At 40.5% G+C, this 27,422-nt stretch overlaps 2 protein-coding genes across 2 annotated transcripts; both read left to right on the top strand.

The window, feature by feature from the left end:
* Positions 1–335: 335 nt before the first annotated feature.
* Positions 336–5,981, top strand: LOC310947866 (fibrinogen-like protein 1). The gene is made up of 7 exons (XM_083914839.1): positions 336–544; positions 2,364–2,532; positions 2,664–2,823; positions 3,445–3,533; positions 3,691–3,779; positions 4,821–5,008; positions 5,095–5,981. The coding sequence occupies exons 1-7, from the start codon at positions 473–475 to the stop codon at positions 5,291–5,293; spliced, it is 966 nt and encodes a 321-aa protein (XP_083770965.1). The 5' UTR covers positions 336–472; the 3' UTR covers positions 5,294–5,981.
* Positions 5,982–7,120: 1,139 nt separating this feature from the next.
* On the top strand, positions 7,121–27,396 carry snx25 (sorting nexin 25). The gene is made up of 22 exons (XM_083914795.1): positions 7,121–7,286; positions 7,557–8,310; positions 9,011–9,095; positions 10,830–11,046; positions 11,820–11,992; positions 13,103–13,289; positions 13,746–13,816; positions 15,529–15,719; positions 15,955–16,086; positions 17,211–17,360; positions 17,873–17,998; positions 18,096–18,260; positions 18,511–18,642; positions 19,692–19,832; positions 21,525–21,638; positions 22,809–22,886; positions 23,289–23,372; positions 23,476–23,593; positions 24,951–25,017; positions 26,067–26,248; positions 26,341–26,441; positions 26,551–27,396. Exons 2-22 carry the CDS (start codon positions 7,954–7,956, stop codon positions 26,614–26,616), a joined length of 2,937 nt encoding a protein of 978 aa, XP_083770921.1. The 5' UTR covers positions 7,121–7,286; positions 7,557–7,953; the 3' UTR covers positions 26,617–27,396.
* The last annotated feature ends 26 nt before the right edge of the window (positions 27,397–27,422 follow it).

Below are 27,422 nucleotides of genomic sequence, written 5' to 3'. Positions count from 1 at the left end.
GAGGACAGATGGCAGATCACAGACAAAAGGAGAGAGATTTGGGGGATGTTGAGCAACAGCTAATGATGCATTTTTGTCCTTGTTTCCTCTCATTAAATTCACATATTTGTCTATGTATATCATTGTTGTTTATTTCACATAACCTTCTGTTAACATAACAATGCCACATCTCCATTTTTAGAAATTCTATCCTATTACTTAAGATGGAAAAAAAAGAGATTTTCCCTGAAAGTGTTGTGCAACTGTGCATCTGTTTTAGACACTCCCTGCATATTTTGTATAGTTTATGACTGTAGAGAATCAGGCATTCCTTCAGTTTCTCCTTCTCATCGGACACAGCTTTGTTTGGGTCCAGGTGTGCGGGGAACATTCAAAAAAAAAATCTAACATGCTCTCGATTCAACTGAACTCGGAGAGTTAGAAGTCTCCTTCTTCCTCGACCTCTCCTCTTTTAGTTTTGTGCTATTGAAACATGAAGAAGATGGGAGGCTCGCTGCTGCTCACAGGACTCATGGTCATCGCAGCTTGCTCTCAATCTCTGTGTGTAAGTACTCTGCAAAAAAATCAGGACACTTTATTCAGAAATATCTGAATTCTAAGCAGCAGATTTTCTTGTCATCACTCTTGTGTTCTTATGTGTTCCTATGACCAACTCAAATATTGTGAATAAGGAGGTCTGATCAGCACAGAGTACATTTCAAAAGAGGTGAGAGATACATGAATTTGCTTTATGTACTTTATGAATCTAGTCTTTTCAAAATTGGAGTACTAATGCCGGTGAAAATGAGAAAGAGAATGATGCGAATAACATTTCACACTACCTAACGTCCTAGCTCAGTTTCCATTGAAACATTCATCCTGTTAACAGCAATAGGGATAGTTAACCATATACTGACAATGGGGATTTCTTTCTGTTTTGTCTTTCTGAGTGTTTTTTTTTCTGCACACATTGCAAATAATGAAGAACTTGATTGGTTGTTGTCTCATTAAATGAATAGCTTTTAACTGAAAATAGCACAAAGACAGCATATCAAATGCTGATTACTTTTTTTAATGACTTTGTAAGCGTTTGGGAACTAAGGAGACCACCTGCTGTCATTTTTACAGAGGAGCGTTTTCTCATTCTTGCTTAATGTCGGATTTCAGCTGCTCAACCGTTTCGGATTGCCTTTGTTCTATTTTGTATTTTTCAAAACAATTTTAAAAAGGCCTTCCCGGGAAATCACTACTGGACAGCACATGTTGCTCCCAAACCTTTATAATATGGTTCAGCATTAATGGTGCCTTCACAAATGTGCAGGTTACCCATGCCATGTGCACTAATGCACCCGCATACCATCATGGATGCTGGCTTTTGAATTGTGTGCTGGAGGACGACGCGTCCACGATTTCCATGAATTTTGACTCAGAGTTAGCCCCGAAGTTAGCAACAACTTCAGCAGAGGCTCACTTAAGGTGGACTGACCTTTTAGGTCGACCAGCTATTTGCATTTCACTGTAGTGGAAAGACAGCATCTCCCAGAGTTTCTTTCCTCAGCTTCTTTTCTTCTTTCATAGCCCTCCATCTTGTCATGTTCACATCCTCTATGCTTCCTGATTATTTGCCCTGTTTCACAGTTTTTTGTTTCTTTTTCTTTGGACTGGAAGTTGAAAGGTCTGCTCTCTGTCTGTTGATCCTCCAATGTGAGTCAGCATTAATGGAATGGACCTGTGTCAGTTGCAAGTCCCCGATTTCTGATTACAATGAAACGCAAACCAACGGTTGACTGATGTAAAAAGTGTCACTGCATTTGAATTTTGCGCGGAAATGTCACCACAGACACACCAATGTATTTTTGGGAAAAGCAGCAAATACATGTGCTTTTATTAGTGGGTCATATGACCAGTCAACATTGTTTTAACTCACTCTTTGATAGATAGTCACTTAAAAGACAATTTAATAGATGAAAATCTTATGGATTATAAATTTAAATTATACAACTATAGAAAGGTTAGCTGTGCTGTCTTTATGCTAAGCTAGGCTAACTAGCTGCTGGCAGTAACCAATTCATTTCCCCAAAATGTCAAGATACTCTTTGAAAGGTAATTTTAGGGCTAGGCCTTGGGTTTAAGGTTAGGTCAGTGACTAGGGTTTTCTAGCTGCAGTCAGGGTTAAAGTAACAATCTCTGAGACAACTTGCCGTACATTCAAATTTTGAAACATTTTCCATTTGTAACATGTGAAGGGATCCACCTTTCCTTGGTTTTCAGCAGATTACTATCTTTCTTTGATGCAAATTTGTCTTTCATGCATGTTTTATCTCAGAGTAAGAGAATGAATATAAGTGTTCCTCACAAATACAGCAATCCAAATGTGTGTGTAGGCGTCAGGCAGTTGCCGTGAGGAGGTGGCTCGTCTGCATGAACAGGAAAAGCTTCTGAAGGGCCAGCTTCAGAAACAAGAACTCCTCCTACACAGATTACAACAGCTGAACCAACCTGGCAACAAGGACAAAAGCAGACCCGATCAGAGCCAGGACACCCAGTACACAGGTCAGAGCCATGGCCTCAGGACCGGAAAACAACATTTAGTAAAAAAACATTTTAAATATATTGTTTCAGGTCTCATATTGCAGACACAGGTACCAGATGATGCTGACACAGTGTGTATTTGTGTGTCTTAGATTGCTCCCAGCTCTTCAGTTCTGGATCCAAATTCAGTGGTTTCTACAGTATCAAACCCCACGGCAGCACAGCCCCAGTCAGAGTCTACTGTGATATGAGTGATGGAGGGGGTTGGATCGTCATTCAGAGACGGATCAATGGAACAGAGAGCTTTAACAGGTATGTCTGTGATGTATGATATCTATCAGTGTACAATAATGCAATCATGAAAAGCATCTTATCTATCCATCTATCTATCTATCTATCTATCTATCTATCTATCTATCTATCTATCTATCTATCTATCTATCTATCTATCTATCTATCTATCTATCTATCTATCTCTCTCTCTCTCTCTCTCTCTCTCTCTCTCTCTCTCTCTCTCTCTCTCTCTCTCTCTCTCTCTCTCTCTCTCTCTCTCTCTCTCTCTCTCTCTCTCTCTCTCTCTCTCTCTCTCTCTCTCTCTCTCTCTCTTTCTCTCTCTCTCTCTCTCTCTCTCTCTCCCTCTCTCTTTCTATCTATCTATCTATCTCTATCTCTCTTTCTATCTATCTATCTATCTATCTCTATCTCTCTCTTACTATCCATCTATCTATCTCTCTCTTACTATCCATCTATCTATCTATCTCTCTATCTATCTCTCTATCTATCTATCTATCCATCCATCTATCTCTCTATCTCTCTCCCTCTCTTTCTATCTTTCTATCTATCTATCTATCTATCTATCTATCTATCTATCTATCTATCTATCTATCTATCTATCTATCTATCTATCTATCTATCTATCTATCTATCAATCAGGTCGTGGACAGAGTATAAGGACGGTTTTGGAGACATGGATGTAGAGTTTTGGCTTGGCAATGACAACCTGCATTACATCACTACACAAGGTCAACACCACACAAAACCTCTGAAAAATGTTGTGATATAAAGCTGCACTAATCGATATTAAATGACTAAAGATGCCACTAATCGTGACAGACTTGCAGAGAATTCCAACAAGTGGCCAAAACCCAAACAACCCAGGCTTTTGTTTGTGTTTTACAGGGAATTATTCTCTGAGGATCAACCTGGGAGACTTTGATGGTTACCAGCGCTATGCGGAGTACAAGAATTTCAAAGTGGCCGATGAGAAGGTGTTGATGCTGACCGACTACTTAAATGTAGAGAAAATGTTGATATTAGACTCATTTTTAATATAAAGATTAAAATATACAAATATTTGATCATTCTAAAGTAACCATAAATCTCAGGTATAGTAACCACTTGGTAAATCTAATCATATTGTGTTCATGTTTATAAGGTAGTTCCCTCTTTCTCCTTTATAGGCTAAATGCTAAAAGGAATGCTCAACATTCTGCAAAATTATTTGCTTTCTTGCTTGAGTAAGATAATAAGAGTGAGGCCACTTTCATGTCTAAACTCTAAATATGAGGCTACAGCAAGCAACCTGATAGAGCTTATTGGATCGCGGTGGCTTTGTAGCTGCTGTATTTCTTGACCTAAAGCGTGCTTTTGACACCAATCACAATGTGCTTATTGCTAAATTAACTTACTTCACTTTCTAAAATGGCGCTCTCTGCTGGATGAAATCATATCTGTCGAACAGAAAACAGGCAGCTCAAATCGGTGACTCAGTGTCTTTATACCTCAATTGTTCTGCTGGCGTACCAAGTACAAGTTTGAAAGAGAGACTGAATAGCCTAAGTAAGAAATAGAGATAGTATCCACCTTAACATTTTCTCTGGTCTCCATGCTACTTATTAATCCTGTTTTCTAGCGCATTCATGTAATTTAACATGACATGACATAACATGAGCTGACGTGGACCCCCTCCCCCCCCCCCCTCAGAAAAGTTGTACTCGTCTCCTAGCAATGAGAAAGGCTTCTATCGCCTATTTTTAAGCAAGTTTTCCCGTATTTAAAAAAACAAAACGAGTGCACATTCACATACCCTTTTCCCCCGAATCCCTGCAAAAACAAAAGTGTAAAACACATTGTGGTTTATGTAGTTGGGAGCTAGAATACCCTTTTCTGGCTGTTCCAGTGACTTCCTGGAGTTTCATATTTAACATACACGCACAAGTGTGGTATTGACTTTCTCATCTAACACCCCTCAAGAAAGCAAATTAGTGTATTTACATTTTTAAGCAAGTTGACCAGCTCTCTCTCTGCAGGATCACTACCGACTTACCTTCGGGAACTATGTAGGTACAGCTGGAGATGCTCTGTCTGGAAGTGATCAGGTCGGTGTGTCAGAGTGGGCCAGTCACCAGGGCATCAAGTTCAGCACCTACGACCAGGACAACGATAACTACAAGGGAAACTGCGCCCAGGAAGACAAAGGAGGCTGGTGGTTCAACAAGTACGGGTTTTGTGATATTTGCATACATATGCAGCAAGATGCTCACAGTCAAAAAAAATCTTTCCTCTTCTTTTATCATTCTCCAGGTGTCACTCAGCCCATCTTAATGGCATGTACTACCCCAGTGGGCACTACAGTGCGTTGACAGATGATGGTGTAGTTTGGTACACTTGGAAAGGATGGTGGTACTCCCTGAAGACAAGCATCATGAAGCTGCGACCCATCGACTTCAAAATGGATCCCATTGATGATCCCAATGCTGTTCAGCAAAGACCACTTTCCTAGATCAGAAATGAGGTGGTATCAAGGCTGCCGGCTCGACTATTGGGGGCAGAAACTGCTTGATAAATGTGTATTAATTGGTGTGAAATCATAGTTCAAATTTTAAAATGCATTAAAACATTAATCAAACATTAAAATCATCTCAAATAGAGAGCAGCTTCTATAAAAGCATACTTGAAAGAGGACTTGTGAAACCGTTTGCTTGTTTTAGAGACAGTAATGGTAAAAGGGGAAGTGGAGTGCACACACAGCTGTCTGTTTTGGTGGAGAAAAGGGAAATCTGTTGTCAGTGTGAGCGTCAAACACAAGCAGAAATATTGGACCGAAGGGGATGAAAGGAGTCATTACCATGTCATTGAAAATGGCTGTAACAAGAACTGGAATATTCTTTATATACAATAATATATGACACTAGGGGCAGCTGAGCTCAGTAGTTTGCCCAAATGTTATGAAGATAAACATACATTCCCTATATGGCAAACAGTTAAAATAAAAGAATGCTATGATTGAAAACAAAGAATAAGATGTTACAAGTGACATAAAATGATTCCTTTTAGGGCTTTAGTATACTCTGTACTTAATCTCACACTTACAGGTTATTATTAAAAACTGCACTTCTGAACATACATCCAGCTATTAGCTGTTTTGTCTGTCATTTGTGTTATAACCATAATTCACAGAATAAAACCAACACTTCCTCTTGCCAATAGAATTATTTCATAGTCTTGCATGAGCACCTTTAAGACGTGACCGACTGTAGATATTACACACAGATAACTACCTTAGCCTTAACCATAATTATTTGCACGCTTTATGTATTACTGATCAAGTGTTACTATTTCTGAAAGCACAGATATAATGCTCATATTATTTAGGATTTGAACTAGAGTTAATGTACTAAATTTGCTATAAGAAGAGCACAGCCTCACTATATCATACACAACATGTTTTTTTATATAACGTGCCTGTAAGAGTAAAAGTTTCCTTTATGCCACAAAGAAAATGTCCCATGCCACATCAAGGTCAGGTTGGATTTAACACAAACACCACCAGACAAGTGGAAAAATATACACAGGTGCCAACATTTTCCAATGGTGAAAAGGGAGCCGTGCATTTATTTGATTGTCAATCCATATATTATAATAGCCTTATTATGCTCTGGTAGTTCAAGGGGAGGTTAATTGCATATTCAAGCCTTTAGTGATACATAATAGCCTATATTTGATGTGTCAGTCATTCCAAATACTACAATTAGCCTGTGACCAGATACGCTGCAGAAGTTATCCACGTTCATTATTAATTATATTAAGGGAGGCAAGGGAGTAGGAGTAGGCAAGGGAGTAAGAAATATATGTATGTATATATGTATCTATATATATATATATATATATATATATATATATATATATATATATATATATATATATAATTATATTCAGTAGATGCCCAGAGTAATACATTATCCTTTGTGAAATATAATTTGTCATTATTGTAAACAACATTATTTTATATGTATACTTTATGACACCTTTGTATATAAAAAAAACAGATTTGTTATGCCGTCAGACAGACAGCAATATGTCTAAAAAAAAAATCAATCAGAGAATCGAGGCATGAGCCTTTATCTCGTTGTGCGCCTGATTCAGATCCGTAGCTGCCCAGTCGGTCTGTATTCCCCCCCCAGTGCGTCTGCAGCAACGCCCAAAACAAACTCCCCGCCCACTCGGGCTGCCTCGGTTCATAAAACAGGCGCACCTCCCATGGTTAACACGAGCGCTGATTGGCTGACACCCTCTCACGTTCGGGGAGATTGTCAGTGCAGCTCGAGGAAAATAACAGTTGCTTGTTTTTGTCTGTTGGGGATTTTGCAACCTGATTTATTTTGTCGTTGCGTTTAGAATACTTTAAATTCGCCACTGCAAAGCCCTCGATACGGTATTTTACAGGGAGGAAGGCGAGAATGTAGTGTTGTTATCGCAGAGCTGTTTAACGATAGGTAAGTACGCTACATTCATGTTAGCTGGAGTTGAATTGGTTACTTATTAGCGAGCGAGCTAACGTTAGTTGCTGTCGGTATTGCAGTTGACTTAATAGTAAAACTACACCGCAGTTCAGGTTTATTTGCCGGCTCTGACTTGTAATTTACGTAAGTTTTTGTTTTTAAGCAGCTAGCAGTAACTTGTATTGGCTTCTGAGTTGAGCTTCCTGCTAGCCCAGTTGGTTAGCAACAGTCACTAAGCTACTCTTCCACCTATTTGTCTCCAAGGTGACGGTGGATGTTGCTACATCAATCCCATCATCACCCCGGGTCTCTCTCTGTCTGCTTTCTGGGCGACTGGCAGCTCCCGTCGCCTATTCCAAGACGAGCCTGGTGCAGTGCCGTGTTGTGTTGCCCGGAGCATCGCCTTGTGGATGACTAAGCTGACGGGGCTCCGTGCCGTTGGCCACCGGGCAGGCCGATGCTAGGAGCCTGGAGAACGTAGCGGTGTGGGTCGGAGAGGAGATGTCAGAGCGGGGATGCCTCGTCTTGGAGACAGCGTTGTAGTCGAGGGTATACACGAGTGTACGCAGTATACCTACCTCTTTGACTTGGCGTATAGACTAGCGGACCAACTTTTCAGCATAAGTAGTAGTGACACATATATGGATGGTGGGGTCGCAGTATGCCCACCCCCTCGACTACCACCAAACCACTGGCTGGAGGGAGTAGCAGTGCCGGAGGAGAAGAGGGGCCCATGTCTGCCACCTCCACCTCCACCTCTTCCATCGGTTCCTCTTTCCGGTTCGTCCCGGCTTTCTGCCTGGGCGTGGTGGCAGCAGTAGTGTTTCAGCTGGCCTGGGGAGGCCTGACTCTCACCTCGTTCTTCTTGAAGTTGTTCATCTATGTGTCCTTCGCCCTACTGTGTTTCCTGGCTGGGAGTTTTGTTCTGCTGGTCAGGAAGAGTCCTCTCAAAGTCAGCTGCTTTGACAGAACCAGACGGCAGTCAGCTGTACGGCTCGAGTTCTTCAACAAGCTTATGGTAAGATACTGGTGTCTTTGTAGTTTCAACTCATCACATAGCACAGCGTTGGAAACACACATTCTTGAGCAGCCCTTTGATATTACATTAGCATCACACTGTGAATTATAACCAACTATCCATTGATGGAGAGAAAGACTAAATTATGTTGCTATCTATAAGCACTTCTACCACATAAAACCATTACTTCCACAGTCTAGGGCACACATAAAAATGTTCAAAAAACACCTGAGTTTGATGTTTTTCATTCATTTTGCCAGCTTTCTCATCTTCTCTCCAAGCCCCCGGATCCTCACTGTGTTGTTTTATAATAGAGAAGGTAGAGTCATGCTGCTGGATTTAGACACACTTAAAAGCACACATGCATACAGAGATACAGGTTGATGTGTTCTGTAGGGAAAGTGATTGTGTCCTTGCAACCGGCTGGTGGCTTGCCTTAATAGACAGCCACAACCCAGCGGCTGCATGCTGCTGTGCTCTGATGACTTATTGATGTTGACAGTGGAGGAGTATCGTCTGGGCGACATGTTGTATAAGCTATGACACATTTGGGCTGCCTTGTTTGTCAGGATTTTCGCCTTATCAGATGCACAGTTCTCAATTATCTCTTCCTTCTCCTGCCCAGCATTTCCTGATTTTATGCTGTTGTCACCATCTGTGATGTGAAAGTGAAAAGATGTGACCTTTTTTTTTTTTCCAGGCCCGTTTTTTGGTGCCAGTTCAGGAGTCAAGCCAGAGCAGGAGGGTGGTGGTGTCACACAATGTGGACAAAGCTCTGAAGGAAGGTAATCGATCACCTTTGCAAAAGAGACTTTCTGTGGTGTGTTTTTGTTTACCATCTTATGGACATCTTATTAATCATTTGGAAACTGTTTATATGTGATACATTTTGGTCAGCAGCACTGCAGGTTTCAGGTCATTGTATAGAACAGTGGTTCTCAAACTTTGTACATGTCGTACCACCTCAGAAAATATCAGGCTCTCTCAAGTACCACCACTAAGACCAATGTTAAAATGCACTATTCAGCTACGGACTGGAAGGTTTATTCCTAATCAGAATATTATTTATTGTTGACTGTCTTCAGCCACAGCCACGCTGTAGGAAGAACATCAGAACGGACTTGGGAGGGAGGGAGGGAGAGAGATTCCTCTATGACAGAATGTGCTTGGCCTTTGACTAATCAATATTTTTCAACATTTTCTTATATTTTACAGTCAATGAAAATAATTGTCACCCTTAGTTTCAGTTATAAAACACTACTTTGACAGTGTTGATGCTAAATGATGAACTTAATGTGCTGTTTACAAATTCAAAATGGAGTTTACACGTCCCTCAAAAAATCTGTCCCTATTTAAGTGACTGTCCTGGCTGCATGTTTTGTATCACTAGTAGACCCTTCCTGAAATGTTCCTGACACTGTTGGAAACACTTGCAACTTCTGTTTTTGAGAACTGCTGACCGATGGACCTCTGTTTTTGTCAGTCACTCTCAGTGATCCCTCCCACTGATAGTGGATTACAACAGTACATCGTCCTGGTCATAACGACTCGTCTGCACACACACACACACACGCACACGCACACACAGCATGTCTAGCTGCCAAGTAACAGATGGCTCCAGGATTTACACTAAGGGTGTGTATTTGCATATGCTCCTGTGAGTGTTTTTTGGGCGTAGTGTGATACAAGTTCATGGTGACATTAGGTTCACAATCAAGACCTGCTGTGTCATTTATTTTGAAAAACAGTTTTTCTGTATTAGTCTTGTCTTAGTGCTCAATTCTTGGATTTATATCAAGCCCCCACCACAGCGACTTCCTGATTTACTGAGCAGATCAAACAAGGAGAGATTGATTTGATTCACATATCTTTTATGTTTTATGATGAGTTTTATGATTCAAAGAAGGGCAAGTACCAGACTTCCCCTCAAAGCATATCTGGATTAGTTACATATGTCTGCACTTGATTGAAATTTCACTGTTGAAATTCCTCTTTAATCCATAAATAGTGTATACTTTGTAGAATACTCTAGTACTCCAGCTGCAATCTCTTTTTGCAGTGATTAAGCTTCTTGTGTAGTATATTTGCAAAAGTCTGTTATGACTTACAAGCAGGGCTTTAAATGAACTCTTCTGATCACCAGCCAACATGGCTAGTAGGTTTCTAAAGTTACCAGCCACTACCACTTTTCCACTAGCCCTTTTTTTTTCCTCAGCATGTTGAGAAATGTTGAGATGTGTGATGAGATGGATGGATGGATGGATGGATGGATGATACTTAATCCACATTTCAAAAGCTGCACCAGTTCAACTGGGTATTGGGGAAATGAAACCAATGCACATGCAATGCACACTGTGGGTAGTTCAGGGGTCCTGGGAGATTAGACAGCTCCTCTTGTTTAGAAAGTTTGAAATCTTAGCAGCCATTTGGTTACAGGACTAGCATTGATTGGCGACTTCTCTCTCTCTTTCTCTCTCTCCCTCTCTTTCTCTCTCTTTCTCTCTCTCTCTTTCTCCCAGTGTTTGACTTTGCCTACAGAGACTACATCCTGTCCTGGTACATCCCTTTGAGTCATGATGAGGGCCAGTTGTACTCCATGCTGTCGGAGGACTGGAGGCAGATGATTGGGCAATTGAGATCCAGGCTTGCTGACATTGACCTTGTCAACGTGGTGTGTTATGACACCATCCGAATCCTGCACACACACTTCACTGACCTCAAGGCAGCCTCTGCAAGGTACACACACACACACACACACACACACACACACACACACACACACACACACACACGTACACACGTACACACGTACACACGTACACACGTACACACGTACACACGTACACACACACACACACACACACACACACACACACACACACACACAGTTGTTACCTTGCATTAGCTTAGTTAATGCTCGGGAGTCCCAAGGTGTTCATCACAGTGAAATCACTTTCTGAACTTCAATTGCCCAGCCTGCTGACTCACTGCTTAACAGAAAATATGTCCTGTTGCATTTGTTAAAATGTTTTCTTCCAACCAGTATTCATACCTAGCACCATCATTTTTATCTACTCAGATGGGGTGAAATTATGACAATTCAGTACCTTGTAAATAACGTTAAAATCCTCGGCACTCACCTCCTTCTTATCCAGGCAGCATCTGCCAGGTACACTTGCAGACAGAGTGATGATTCACACACCATCTGGTTTCATTAGCCTGGCAAGTCAGGCGAGACTTATGATTTGATCAAACTAGAGATGTCTGGCCTCCCTCGTCTTCAATACTGTAGGAACAATGTAGCAGCAGCCTGTCATGTTCAGTCAGATTTTATAGGTAAAGACAGTGAACTACGACAGTTAAAGTATGAATAACAATGGTGCTGCTACATCAATTGAAGTTAGATCTCATACTGTATCATCTGAAATCTAGCTTTGCCAGAATAACACTCTGTCTCTTTCTGTTTATATCTTAATCTGAATCTGCATTTGTTTCCTGTGTGTATCCAGACCAGAGGAGTGTGCCCGGCCGTTTCCTCTCCATCCCTGTTTGGTCAGTCCAGACTCTGAGCTGGCCTTTCTCCGATGTGTAGCCAGAATACTGCTGCTATGTGTTCTGCCACAAAAGGATGCCAAGTCACATACACTACGCTGCTGCCTCACAGAAGTCATCACTACTAAAGGTGCTGTGAGAGTGTTTGTGTGTAATTACTGTGTATGACACTATACTGTACCTGTAATGGGCAACCTCCAGGGCGAAAATTAAGCCAACACAGAAGTGCCAAAAATAGCAGTCCCTTAAATGACCACTTGGTCACTCTTCATTAGCCAATATGTATATATATGTATAGCTATAGCTGCCAATTTTGCATAGGCTTTGTTTATCTTCATTAAATCGTCTTAAAACAACAGTAGTCTGCTACATTAAAGCACACAGACCTCTACACATAGCAGACGGCTCGATTATAACGTGACCCCGACAAAAGTGCCTCCTTGTCTCCAACATTCACAGGCTGCAGTGTTTCAGTGGAATTCATAAATTAGCGGCTAATTTCTCCGAACTCTGCAGTGAATTTCAGCCTGCATGCGCATGTTGGTCAGTCGGAAGCCTGAAGTAGGGAGTTGAACAGCGAATGGGATGTGAGATGATCTCTGTGATGCAAAGTTCAGAGGGGCAGTTTAAACTTACTTGTTGCAGCTCATGTGTTACACTTGCTCTCCTGTGGTGTTCAGAGGATGAGACGTTGAATAGCTACACTCAGTAATGGAAATAAGATGTTCAGATTTTCCTTTTTCATTTCATTTAGCACATTCATTTAGAGCAGTAAACACACACAGTTTCATGGAAACTACTTAGTATGTGTCCTCTATCACGTATTAATCGTCACCCATCAGCTATGCGAACCAGCATTCTTACAGGAGGGGCACACTATACAAAGGAGGAAGAGAGTTGACACAAGACCAGCTGTTAAAATGAGAGTAAAGTATGTAACTACTGTAAGAATTCTTGATGCCCAGCAAATTAAATATGTAACACTGAATCAACGATTTAAAATAGCTATGACACGAATGGAAGTATTTGTGGTTTCGAGGTACTGCAGAGATGGTTCAGTTTAGTGGCATGCAGATCCATTTCACCGTACTGTACCTATCCAGTTTAGCTCGAAAGGTGGTGATTTGGCTAGAAAGGAGTGACAACATTCATCTGATGTTTGTGTTTGTGATTGTTTTGGATTGAAAAGGTCTCACTGTGCATATTGTATATCTAATGTATGTTTTTCTGTGTGCTCCAGTGTTGAAGCCTTTGGTAGAAGTGCTCAGCGATCCAGATTCCATAAACAGGATGCTGTTGTCTCAGCTAGAGCAGAGGGAGCAGCAGGCTGAGCAGCAGAAGAAAGCTTACACCTACGCTGCCTCCTATGAAGACTTCATAAAACTGATATCAACTTCTGCTGATGTCAATTTCCTCAAACAACTCAGGCACGACACTAACAGCTCACACAGACATTTACACCTGCACTGCCTTATTAAAACTAAAATCTGTCCTGTAATTCCATTGACTTCCTTGAATGCACCATACTGTATATGTACACAAACATGTTAACCATACATCGTTAACCACCAGTCTGTTTGCTTCTGTGGGGTTACCATGGGAACAGACAATGTCTCTGTGGCAATATAACAGATTGAAATGCAGGGGAGACATGCTGTAATTGCTCAGTACGGAATCGTTGCTGATATATTTGATCAAGTCTGTAAAAATGGACTGAGTTACCTCCATGTATACACACTGTCTTATATGTATTTTAGACTGCCGTGCATGTAAGGTTGTACCACGTCACAATGTATTTAAATCTTGTTTATTTCAGTAGTATTCAGTTTATTCCTCCTAAGGCAGCCCATTTTGATTGAAATGTCTCCTACCTTTCTTTGTAGGTATCAGATAGTGGTAGAGATTATTCATGCCACTACCATCAGCAGCCTCCCTCAGCTCAAGAAGCAGAAAGGTACTGAAACACTGCACTTCATCATGACAGAAAGGTCTGAAACATCATTACACAAAACAAAAAATGCGTGAATTTAAGGATTGTAGAGTTGGCCAAAACAATTTCAAATCCATTGCAGCTAAACTGGTCCACATCATGGAGAGTAATATTAATTATAGTGACTACAACAGTACAATTCTCCACTTTTCTTGTTGTTACGACGAGTCTGAAGGTTCCATGTAAAGAGCTATACGGTCAGTTCAGAAGTGACCTTTGAGCTGTGTCAATCACTTGTGAGGTGGCCTTCAGGCAGGTCACCCTGATGTCAAAGTGGGTTAAAGACCAAGAACTGACAATGAAAACGGAACCTGAGTTAAAGCTGTGATCCGTAGGAACTGAGATACATTGTTAATAGCGCCCTCTTTGGCAGTAAGATGTGATTGCAGAAGAGCCTGTTCTTTCACAGCCTCCATCTTTACATGTTCATCGTCTCTATGTGTGGGACTTTTTTTGGCTTGACTGTAAACTTTATTATTTACCTCTTTACTTCCGGCCCTATTCCTATACCCTCTTAAATCCATACACACACACGCACACGCACACGTTCCCATTACACTTCTGCCCGTACTACAAGCCTGACTCAGAAGTGGGAAGTTCCTGATTACAAATTACAATGAAATGCAGCATACGCCTCAGTGACGAGACCTGGACAGACCAACCACTGTTGAGTAAGTAAACAGTGTCACTAACATGGCGCCACATTTGCATTTAGGGAGGGAATGTCGCCACAGACACGGATATTAACAAGTAACAAGCAACAAGTGCTTTCATCAGTGGGTCATCTGATCATTTCAGCGAAAGCCAAAAGTGGCACCCTCATAGTGGCACTCAAGGAAAGTCAGGGGTTCTCCAAAGTCAGTAGGATTCATCCTCTGGGTACCATGAGTGTCTGTACAGAATATCATGGCAATCAATCCAATAGTTGAGATATTTCAGTCTGGACCAAAGTTGTAGAGCAACTGACTGACACCATGAAGCAATGCTAAAAACCAACACCAGTTGTTCTTTCTAAAATTATTTTGTTCGTACCTATTGCTCATTAATTTTCTGGATATAAGCTTAAGCAAATTCTGTAGTTATTTTGATCATTTACATTAGTTATTTTTTTATGTTTTGGTATGGTTTATTTTTTCCTTCATGTAATTAGCTGTATTTTACACCATAGCCAAAAGGTACACTAATTACTTATCAAACTCACTTAAACCAGTAACCAAAAAATTATTACATTTGTCATAAAGTTTAAAGGTTTATTTTATTTGTCATTTTGCAACACAGGGTTGCACATTGAAATGTCAGTTGTAGCCCCTTCACATTACACACAAGAAATATAAATACACATGTAATTTAGAATAGAATAAAGATACAAACAAGCTGATTATTCAGAGTTAGTATTATGTATATAATATGTACTCATCAATACATTAAAAACAGAATCCATACATTTCTGGGCTACATAAATTACAAGTATGATCAAATATATAAAAATCAACATGTATGGAACTTTGCCTCTGGTAGCCATTTGGCTTGCCTGCAATAGCCTATATTTGACAAAAGGTTAGCAACGCCTAGCAACTGTATCTTGATGGTTCAATGGCTCCACACCAATTGTGCTATTGTCTATGATTGTGTGCCCAGCACTTGCTCACACTCTTCTTTCAATAACTCTCTTTTAGAGCGAAAAGGTAAAGAGTCAGCAGCCATGAAGGCAGACCTGCTGAGGGCCAGAGATATGAAACGATATATCAATCAGCTGACTGTTGCTAAGAAACAATGTGAGAAACGGATCCGCCTGCTCGGAGGACCAAACTATGAGAACAATGAGGAAGGAGGGGCTGATGACAGCGATGATCCTCAAAGTCAGAAAGTAAGACTCATATAATGTGGACTGTGATTCAGCTGCTGTGGTGTTGGTTAAAAAGAAGTGTCTGATAATTGGAAATCAGAATTTTTAAGTATTAAAACATAATGTCCGGTATTGAACATTTTGAATCATATCTTTTTTAAAGGGGTGTGCCATTTATATAAGTTTGTTTGAGTGTTTGTGCTTTGGATTGACATGGCTGATGTGTTGTAATTTTCTCTTTCCTCCCCACAACCAGATTCTACAGTTTGATGACATCATGTGTAATCCAGGTTACAGGGAGCATTTCAAAGTTTACATGGAGCGCGTTGATAAGAGAGCTCTCATTAGCTTCTGGGAACTGGTGGAAACACTGAAAACTGCCAACAAGGTGATTCCAGAGGGTTTAGCCCAACACTGCTCTTTGTATGTTCTACTGTGTACTGTCCTAGCGCTGGCCCCTCGCAAAATATTGCCATGAAAATATTTCTAAAATATTGGTTACTGTTGTTCCTTTACATCAGAATACACATTGTGTCAGCACATATAATTTGCACTAAGAATTAACATTCAAATCTGATTGGCCTGCTCACTGATTCATGTTTGCATTTAACATATCAAAGAAATAAATAAAAACAGTACAGCTTTAACAATAAACCTTGTTTAAGCTTTATGTAAAAAAATGAATAGCAAAAACAAGATTAAGATTACAAGATTATTGACCAAGATACATAACTTGTTATTTCAGAGCATCAAACAGCGCTGTTTGTATAGTGTGGGCAGTGTAGGTGTGACGCTGTCCATCTGAAACGGAGCAAAGATCGTCAGACAGACAGACAGGCTGGAAGTTTGAAAGAACACATCACTTATTTTAGTTTATATTACATTACTGCGCATTCATTTAGCTTGCACTTTCAACCAAAGTGGAAAAAAATGGATTCAACCATGAAGACACCACCCAAAAACTGCAAGATCTCTTAGCCTGCTTTCTTTCCATGGTTGTAAATAGAACGTTCGGCCATAATTCCATTTGACTATTTTAGAAATCCACTAACAGAAGTGTTTGAAGTCATCAGGAGAGAGAGACGCTCCTCCAACTGCCGATTCTGACAGAATTGTTAATAAAATCAAAAATGATTTAGCACTCTGCCAGTGTAACATTATTATGTGAGTGCTCTTAATAAATATATTCCAAAATAGGATATATATTATGATTTATTGGGAGAAACCTAACTATTCTGTGTAAAAATCAGACATTAAGCACTAACATATAGCCCCAATAAAATGAGCCTTTTTTCATAACCAGAACTTACACCACTGGAACGATTCAACTGTGACAATGACAGTCCAGTCTTAGATCGAAATGTCAAATAGTCGACTATTTTGGGACTTTTTGCAGTATTTCCAATAAAATGCTCAGTGGATTTTTCTGTACTGTGGAAAGTATACATGACTAACTTGTGTGCGTGTGTGTGTGTGTCTGTGTGTCTGTGTGTGTCTGTGTCTCTCTCTCAGAATGAAGTGCCCCAAATTGTAGGGGAAATCTACCAGAAGTTCTTTGTGGAGAGCAGGGAGATTCCAGTGGAGAAGTTTCTCCTTAAAGAGATCCAACAGAGTCTCGTGGGGAACAGAGGAACACAAGTCTTTGTTAGACTTCAAGAGCAGGTAAGGTTTTCCTGCTACTAGGGTGGCAGTAGCTCAGTCCATAGGTGACTTGGCTGGGAACCGTAGGGTCGCTGGTTCAAGTCCCTGTGTCGACCATGTATGGAGTGTGGACTGGTGGCTGGAGAGGTGCCAGTTCATCTCCTGGGCACTGCCGAGGTGCTATTGAGCAAGGCACCGAACCCCCAACTGCTCGGGGCGCTGGTCACTGGCAGCCCCCTCGCTCTAACATCTCTCCTTAATTGCATGTATAGGTCCTGTTTGTGCATGTGTGTATTTCGGGCCTGTGTGTGTAACATGTATAATAATAAGAGTGAAAAAATTAAATTTCCCCGTGCGGGATAAATTCTTCTTCTTCTTCTACTAACTGTAACTGATTGCCATAGGTTTCCTTATTAAAGGTCCTCCGAGGCACAAGTAACAATGGTATGCTTTCGTTCCACTGTGTTGTGCTGTGTTGTTTTACAGTTTTACAATAAAACCTTTTTTTCTTTTTGCTCTCATACATCCTGTAGGTGGCTGAGACAATGAGAGAGCGTTATTACCCCTCCTTCCTGGTTTCCGACCTCTACGACAGGCTGATCAGACGAGATGAGCAGCATAACCAATCACAGTGTAGCACTGAGGAAAAGGAGGAAGGGGTCAGACATACATGATGTTGTCAAAAATAGATACTCAAATGTATCATTTGTAGGTGTGTGTACCTTGTTGATAAATATATGTATTATTGTTCTGTAGTGCCAGGGTCTAGATGCAGGGGATGAGGTGGGGGATGAAGGCAGTAAAGGAATCAACGAGCAGGCCAGCTATGCTGCTACGAAACTCCGTCTACTCTACGACAAACTGGAGTACAAGCGACAGGCTCTGGGCTCTATCCAGAATGCACCCAAACCAGACAAAAAGGTAACACAATATAAGCAGATGTGACAAAAAACAGGGTTAAAATCTCAATTCACTTCAAAAGTTCACAGCATGATAGCATAACACATATAAACACAAAATTGAATTTGGTGCATGTGCACATCCAGATATTAACTCAGTTATTGAGGTGAAAAGTAAACAGAATATGTATTATTCAGTTATTCATCTCAATGCCACTTCTTCATTTACTATGTTCGGTGCTCTAGTTTAAATTGTGTCTCTGTGTTTGTAGATTGTGAGCAAACTAAAGGAAGAGATTGGAACCATGGAAAAAGAACACGGTGAACTCCAGCAACATATCAGCAGGACTGACTGGTGGTGTGAAAACCTGGGGCACTGGAGGGCTACGATCAATGCTGCTGAGGTCATTTTTTTTGTCACATTTTCTTTTATCACAAACAATAAATGACTGATTCTACGACAGCTAAAAAAATACAAGCTAGCCATAACTAACTGGCTGATGTCCCAGTGTAGAACCTAAGCCTGGAGTGCTCTGGTGACCTTCTTTTCCACGCTGCATCAACATGTTATTTTGCTGGAGCAGAAAATACATGATATTTGAGTGTAAAAGCCATTTACAGAGGTGCGCAGGGATTTTTTTGACTGCATAAATAGCAAAGCATAGTGATCCTCCAATCAACAACCAACAACTATAAAAAAACAGATAAAGTATATTTTTGTATGTGAATTGTTTTGCCAAGCTAATGCTAATTGTGTATTCATTTTGACCAGTGGTTCTCAAACTTTGTACATGATGTACCACCTCAGTTAAAATCAGGATCTCTCAAGTCCCACCACTAACATCAATGTTAGAATACAGTAGTGTAGGCCGCCACTATTCAGCTACAGACAGGAAGGTTTATTCCTCATCAGAAGATTATTTATTGTTGACTGTCTTCAGCCACAGCCACGCTGTAGGAAGAACATCAGAACTGACATGTCAGTGTTTTCAAACCAATCATTTTACCTCTGCTCACTATCTTGCAATCACAGTTTAGCTCCTTATCCGGCTCTATTTACATGACTGAACTATTTGGTCAAACATACCAAGCGGTGTCATTGATTTTTTTTTTTACCTTCCGGTTAACTTGTATTCTTAAAATGTGGTTGAGACACTGCAGGTAACCTGTCACAGCTAGGGTTGCAAAGGGGCGGAAGTTCTTTTGGTAAATTGCCAGAAACTTTCCAGAAACAAAAATATGACAGGAACTGCTAAACTTATTTTAAATTACATTTCAAGTATCCTAAAAGTTTAAGTATTTTTTAGTATTACATTAATTTAGTTATTGTTTCCTTTTTTTATTTTGGAGATTCTTTAAAGTACCACCAGAGAGAGCTTGAGTACCACAGTTTGAGAACCAGTGATTTAGACATTTGTGTGTGAACCTATATTTGTGTGTGTGTGTATTCCAGGCTACAGAAGAGGGTGGTGAGACAGTAGCTTGTTACAGTGTGTGTGTTAGCCTGGTAGAAGGAGAGGAGACCACCAACAGTCGCTGGAGCGTCCAGAGGAAACTCACTGAATTCCAGATACTGCACCGCAAACTCACTGAGGTAACAGAACACCAAACAAGCGCTCTCAGAGTCTCCGTAGAATCAGAATCTTTTCATTGTCAGTATACGACAAAATTTAAGATGGATAAGTTTTCTCTCTGACTGATCAGTTGGCAGTCCTCGCTGTGCTTTATGGTTATACTGCATTATCACATAGTTGAGAAATGTCTACAGGGCCGTCCACATCAAGAACTATATGGGTAACTATGAATAGTTTAAAAAATATTTCTAAGTCAGGTGGATGGTGGAGTCCACACCACAACTATAACGATGACAGTGGCGAACGTTATTGTTTGGATGACTTTCAGGGCGATTTGATGAATCGAAAACTGACAGCCAATCAAAATCAGTCTGAATTTACAGGGTGTCGCGTTATAAACAGGTTTTCCATGAAGAATGGAAAAGTACGGAATTTGATTTGAGTCATTCCAGGTCTGGATAAGTATGGAAAAATGTTTGTGTTGTTTCCAGACTATTATCACACTTTCTAAAATTAAATATATTAACTAGTATAATAATATTAATCTTATATTAATATATACAAATCAAAACTGTTTGTAGAATGTTGTCGGGTCGTTGAGCCAGCCACCTATTGTATTGTCTGCAGTGAGTGTGTCACGGGCTGATGCAAGTTTTCCGGGGGCTTCATGAAGATAAATATATAAGTATATCAGAGATGGTTGATGAAGGAAACCAAGTGTAAAATAAAGATGCAATCTATGCTTGATACCTTTCGACATCTCCAACATGTGGGAGGCGGCAATTTTAAGCCACATGCAGGGGCAAAAGCATCCATTCATACTTGTTAAAAGTAAGATTTCAAAACCTTTTTTTTTTTTTACATAATAAGCATCTAATTATTAGTATTCAGATGTTTAATATTGACAGAAAAAGTATAGAATTTTCAAAAGGAAAATTTGTAGCATCCCTGTGTAAAGTGTAATTTGTCTCTCCTCCCCCCCTGTGCAGCACAGCAGCCGTTACATTTCAATAGTTTTCTTCATATTCTTATTAATAAGAATGACATATGAAAGCGCTATGCTTTATAAATGTCATATCTGCTGTTTCTGACTACCTCTTTCATGTAAGCCAATGGATGCATTTAGAAACAGTAATGAAGAAGATGAGAGTGGTGGGGCTCTGACAAGCTGGAGCGCCCAGCGTGTGTTCAGCACCACTGCTCACTGTGTCATCATGTGGATGCTCACATTGTTATCGTTATAGTTCTCATTATATTTATAGTTCTTGGTGGAGAAGGCCCTTAACTTTAGTCCTGCTGTTCTCATGCTTCAACCCTCCCTCCACATTAGAGCAAACTGTATGTCGCTGCAGCATTGGGGAAGAAAGTACAAGGCACTGCAGTAGAAAAGCATGTTAAAAATAGAATAAATCTCTCAGTCTCTATTGAGTTAATGATGGATTTATTACAGATTACACAAAGCAGACTGGAGGCCCCCGCGATCAGTCCACAGTATCAACACAAATTGGTTCACATTAGAGTGGAATGCAGTGATATGTGGAGAGGTGTGGGAGTCAGTAAATGTTGTAGCTATAATTCACTATACTATATTATTCAGAGAGAATAAAGGAAACCAGATGGAAATGTAACACAAACTACTTTTGGCAGTAATGTGGTATATTTCTCAATACTGTGAAACCACATTTGAAACCCTGTGTGTCTGTGTTCCTCAGTGTTTTCCATCATTGAAGAAACTCCAGTTACCATCACTGAGTAAACTTCCCTTCAAATCCATTGACCAGAAATTCCTAGACAAGAGCAAAACTCAGCTCAATGCCTTTCTCCAGGTAAACATGCAAGTATTACATACCGTCAAGCTACAGTATATTACACTTGACCAATATCACTACTAACTTGACAAGAGGACAACTTTAGTGCTTAATACTGTTGGACAAGACTTTGAAGTAGTTCAGCTAGTTTCCAAAAAGAGAAATGAGTTGAATTAAAATAGTACATATTGAGTCAGCTGGTCACCGCATGTTCACACCAAACGCAAAGCAAACTTTCGTCTCACGCTACTCGTTTGACCAAGGGATCATATTGGGATCATTTGTGTTCTCACCGTCTTCAACCATGGCCAAAATAACCACTAATGCCGCTTTGTACCTGTTGCGGAAACCCAATATATGTCGGTAAACCAAACGCTGTCTTGTCTGGGTTCATAACATCATCTACATAGTTCGGTGAATTTCACCGCCTTCTCCAGGAAGTGTGTTTGGATGAGAGATGCTCCCAGCGCTACCTGAGGTACAGATTTTGCTTTGAATGAAAAGTATGCTGAAATAACATAATTATGATGCAGATTTGCTCAAATTCATGTGTTTTCTGGTCCTGTCTACAAGACTTCATACAGACAACTTTTAAAATGCATGTTCTCTTAGATTAGATTTCTTTATTTGTACCCGCAGGTCAATTTGGCAGTGAGAGACATTCATACAAAATAATACAATAAATAAAAAACAGTACCCTCATCATCAACCTCATCATCAGCATCAACAACACCATCAAGACCACAACCATCGTCAACTAGTTCTTATTAAGATGTATGATGGCTGCAGGGACAAAACTAGACGTGTGCCTTGTGGTTTTGGTCTATGGTACGGTGTACCTGCGGACAGATGGGAGGAGCAGGAAATCACAGGGGGTGACACCTGTCCCCTAATATGGAACTGAATGGAGTTCAGCTCGATCAGGGCTGTGCCATGCAGCAGAATCGCAACGCTGCTGTGTTTTCACGACACAGTGCCACCTGAATTTCTTGCTCGGGTTTAAATGCTTCAGCTCTCGCGGATTTTGCACATCAGCATTGACTTCATATGTAATCAAGCTGCGTGAAAAGTTTGCTTTGCATTTGTTGTGAACACTAAGCGAGCAGAGAAGCAGAAGCTGTTAAATGGAAAAATGTGCTCACACTGCCTCGGCCTAGTGTATAATACCATGTGTGTTTGTGAGTGTAGCGTCTGCTGACAGATGAGCGATTGTGCCAGTCAGAGGCTCTCTATGCGTTCCTCAGTCCGTCCCCAGAGCATCTCAAGGTAAGCAATTACTCATACTTAACAATTTTAAATAGGTCAGGGCTACTTATTGGTAATTGCAATACAAACAAACATATTCACTACAATGAACAACTGCAGTAACAAGATTTGTTTGTCCATTCAGGTGAGTTTAAGTAGTTGAAGCTTTAATTCCTTTCAATGTGTTTCAAAAAAATATCTGCATGTTAAAGAGTAGCTAAGGGAAAAAGTATGTACACAATCCTATTCATATCTATTGAGCTGCTTAACTCAACACATGATGACACATTAAAAAGTGATGCTTACTCTCTTGATAAATACCCGTTTGGTTCATTTGTCTTCCTCTTGCTCCGGCCTGTTTGAGCATGTGTATGATACCACACAGCACATTGTATAGTGATGATCTTGTTCAATGCTTTGAAGGTGATGTCAATCCAGAAGAAATCCTCTTTCTCTCTGGCCTCCTTCCTGGAGAAGCTTCCTGGAGACTTCTTCTCCCATACTGAGGTGCACGTTCATTCTTAACTGTTAGAGCGACACAGTCTTAGCACTCCAGCTGCCTCGCACCCTCATTTGGACTGTATGTGCTGTGTGTAATTGTTGTTTCTAGGAAGAGGCTGACGATGACAGTGACTTGTCAGACTACGGCGATGAGGCAGATGGGAGGAGAGACGCCCTGGCTGAACCCTGCTTCATGCTCATAGGAGAGATCTTTGAACTCAGAGGAAGTGAGTGGGATACTGTTGTCTTTTAATGACTGTTGCATTTTTCTTTATAAATACCAATATACTGTATGCAATATATATATTGTATATATATATATATATATATATATATATATATATATATATATATATATATATATATATATATATATATATATATATATATATATATATATATATATATATAGTCAAAAAGAGTCTTAACATTAAAGTGTAACTCAGGTGTATTTGCTTTCCTTGCTCTTTTTCGGCATTAATATACATCAAATAAGCCACGGAGACAGTTTTTTTCATCGATCACCTCTTTACAGAGAAATCCCGGCCAGTCGCCAACAGCCAGACATGGCTAACGCTGAGTAGCTAGGAGGCAGAGCGCTTAACCAACCAAAACAGATTTTTTTAACCACTAATACTGCTTAACCACTAAACCTCTGCAGCAGCATGATAAGAGTCCCTACACATAAAACAAAGCACCAAAAAAAAAAGTTTTACAATGCTACAAGTTTTTTAGCAGCCGGTTACGTCCATACTGAGAGGCAGTCGTTTACGGAATGCTCTGGAGTTCAGTTCAATACTTTCCTCCTTGAACTGAACATCAGTGCATTCGGTAATTGACTTGTATGGACTGCCTCTCAGTCAGCTGCTAAGGCTTGTAGCATTGTAAAACAGTATTTTTTAATAAACTCCATGTTCGCTAACTATCTTTGATCTATGTGTAGGGACTCTTCTCATGCTGCTTCCGAGGTTTGGTGTTATTTTGAGTAGTATTAGTGGTTAGAAAAAGCCGCTCTGGATGGTTCAGTGCTCCGCCCCGAGCTACTCAGTGTTAGCCATGTCTGTTAGCCATAGCGACTGCCTGGGATTTCTCTGTTAATAGGCGGTCTTGATGGCTTATTTTTTATTCATTTTTTTAAAGGTTATTCTTAGGCAGTTTTCCAAGCCTTTTATTAGATAGGACAGACAGGAAATGGGGTGAAAGAGAGGAGGAGTCATGCAGCAAGGGGCCGCAGGTTGGAGTCGCACCCGCGACCACTGCCTCAAGGACCTTCAGCCTCTTTACGTGGGGCGGATGCTCTAACCACTCAGCCACCGGCCGCTCGCCTGATGGCTTATTTGATGCATATTCATGTCGAAAAAGACCATAGACTGCAAGTACGCCGGAATTACACTTTAAAGAGATAGAGACCTATATAAAGAAATGTATCTCTGACAAACTGAAGTTACACCTTTGTTGTTTTTGTTTTAGGTGCAGTTGGCTAGGTCCTGTATTTTTGGGACCAAATCATGAATTCTTTCTGCATCTGAGTGAATTGATCTGATGTGTTTATTTCTCTGTGTGTCTGTTTGTCTACCTGCTCAGTGTTTAAGTGGGTGAGGAAGACTCTTATTGCACTAGTCCAGGTGACGTTTGGGCGAACTATCAACAAGTAAGTTCTAGCACGTTGGTATTTTGATTAACTATGCATAGGCTGTCACATTTTCTCCAAAAAAGTTTTTAAAGAATAACAACTAACACAATTAATTTGAATGCATATAGAGCCCTCCCTGTCTTATTGACAGATTCAGGACTGGATCTCCAGTGAGCATGTTGTTATGTCCTTCCAGGCTCTTTTTCGGCAAAGGCACTCAATAAATAAGACATCAAGACAATTTTTTCCGTGTAACAACTATTAAGGGAAAAGTCCCGGACAGTCGCTAACAGCCCAATGCAGCTAACACTGATTAGCTCGGGGCAGTACGGTGAACGCATTAAAACAGCTTTTTTAATCACTAATACTGCTCAAAATAACAGCAAACCTCTGCAGTAGCATAATAAGAGTCCTTACACATAAAACTAAGCACCACTGGGCTCCTTCCTTTGGATCGACTTTGGTAATCAACTTGAATGGACTTTACTATGAGAGGAGCTGGTACAGGGGCCAGCATGTAAGTCTTTAAAACACTCTTTTAATAAACTCCGGGTTCACCAACTACAATGTTGATGCTTCGTTCTATGTGTAGGGACTCTTCTCATGCTACTGCAGAGGTTTGGTGTTATTTTGAGCAGTATTTGTGGTTAAAAAGCTGATTTAATGGGTTCACCGTGCTGCCCCGAGCTAATCAGTGTTAGCCGCATCTGCCTGTTAGCGACTGTTCGCGGCTGAATGGGATTTCTCTGTTAATAGTTGTTACACGTAAAAAAATGTCTTGTAGTGCATTTGTCGAAAAAGACCCTTGGATGATTTTACGCCAGAATTTCACTTTAATGCTTTGAACAGTTCACACATAGCCCTCGCGTGCCGAGCCAGTGCTGGTTTGCCTCTGACCGGGGGCTTTTGTCAGAGAGTTCTAAAAGGTGTTTGTCAGTAGAAAATCAAGGCTGAAGTCGTGTAGTGTGAACTAGGCATAGCACATTCTATAGTGTTAGATATTATCACTCGTACTTAACTGCATGTTTTCGGCACATGAGGCTAACATCTTCCATGCTTTATTTTAGACAGATCAGGGACACAGTAAACTGGATCTTCAGTGAACAGATGTCTGTGTGTTACATCAGCGTGTTCAGGGACGCTTTCTGGCCCAACGGGAAGTTGGCGCCACACGTCAAAGTCCGATCTGACACCGAACGCAGTGAAACTAAGGAACGGGCTCAACAGAAACTACTCGACAACATCCCAGGTAGCATCTGAGGCACATGTAAACATGACCCGTACACCTGAGAAACAACTCTGAATTCTTTATTTTCTTTCAATATGTTTTTTTTATATCAGATGCACTAGCAAACCTAGTTGGCCAGCAGAATGCCCGCTATGGAATCATCAAGATCTTCAATGCCCTGCAGGAGGCTAGTGCCAACAAACATCTTCTCTATGTAAGAATACTACGTATTACACCGAACAATGTCAGATTTCATAACTTTGATTATATATTATGTAACTAGAGCTACAAACATAATCATTTTGTCTCACTGTCTCCTTTAGGTCTTGATGGAAATGTTACTCAAGGAAGTGTGCCCTGAACTCAGCGCGGAGGTGGACAACATCTGAACACACACACACACACACACACACACACACACACACACACACACACACACACACACACACACACACACACACACACACCTTGGATCTTTTAGGCCTTTCTGTAGCTGACCAAACATAAACTGCCATGCTAGACAGGCAGATGGCCTTTTGGTCGAACCTCGGACAGAAAGCAGCTGTGTTGGTCCGAACTGAGACACATGCTGATCCTGTCGGGAGAACTCTGCTATGAATTGACGAAAAGCTGAGCTGACCGCAGACAGAAGGGGGCTGATGTTTGACTTTGTTGTGGTACAGATTTAAACGTTGAGGTCCATCTGAACGGGAAGAAACCACTTGCAGTCAGAGCTCTTCCTACACGCAAGAACAAATTGTATTTTTGACATTATGTGACCCACAGCGTCTATTTCTTATTCTTCTTAATAGCACTGAAACATCGAATCTGCACCACAACAAATCTTTTGTTCCTGTGTAAATCATGGCAGCCTATAAATGACAAGGTTTGCTCAACAGTTGGTAGAGGAGATAACCTAAAGACCTTGATTAAATGCAGCAAAGACAGTTGAAGTTCAGATATTCTGTCGCCCTCTAAAGGCAACCAGTGTGTCATTGCCCAAGGACCTCTGAACATTCCTCGTACACACAACCTGAGCAACAACACTTTTGTTCTGTGATTCTTGTAAAGGCTTATAATTGTGCAATATAATGTCATGTAAAAGTCATTGTGATGATTTTATTTATGATTACTATTGATAGATTTTATTTTTACCAAAAATTGTTTAGAGAGCGTTTATATAAGCAATAAACTG

The sequence above is a fragment of the Echiichthys vipera genome (genome assembly GCF_963691815.1).
Source record: "Echiichthys vipera genome assembly, chromosome: 6".
Lineage (NCBI taxonomy): Eukaryota > Metazoa > Chordata > Actinopteri > Perciformes > Trachinidae > Echiichthys > Echiichthys vipera.
This window is presented reverse-complemented; position numbering and strand designations above follow the sequence as displayed.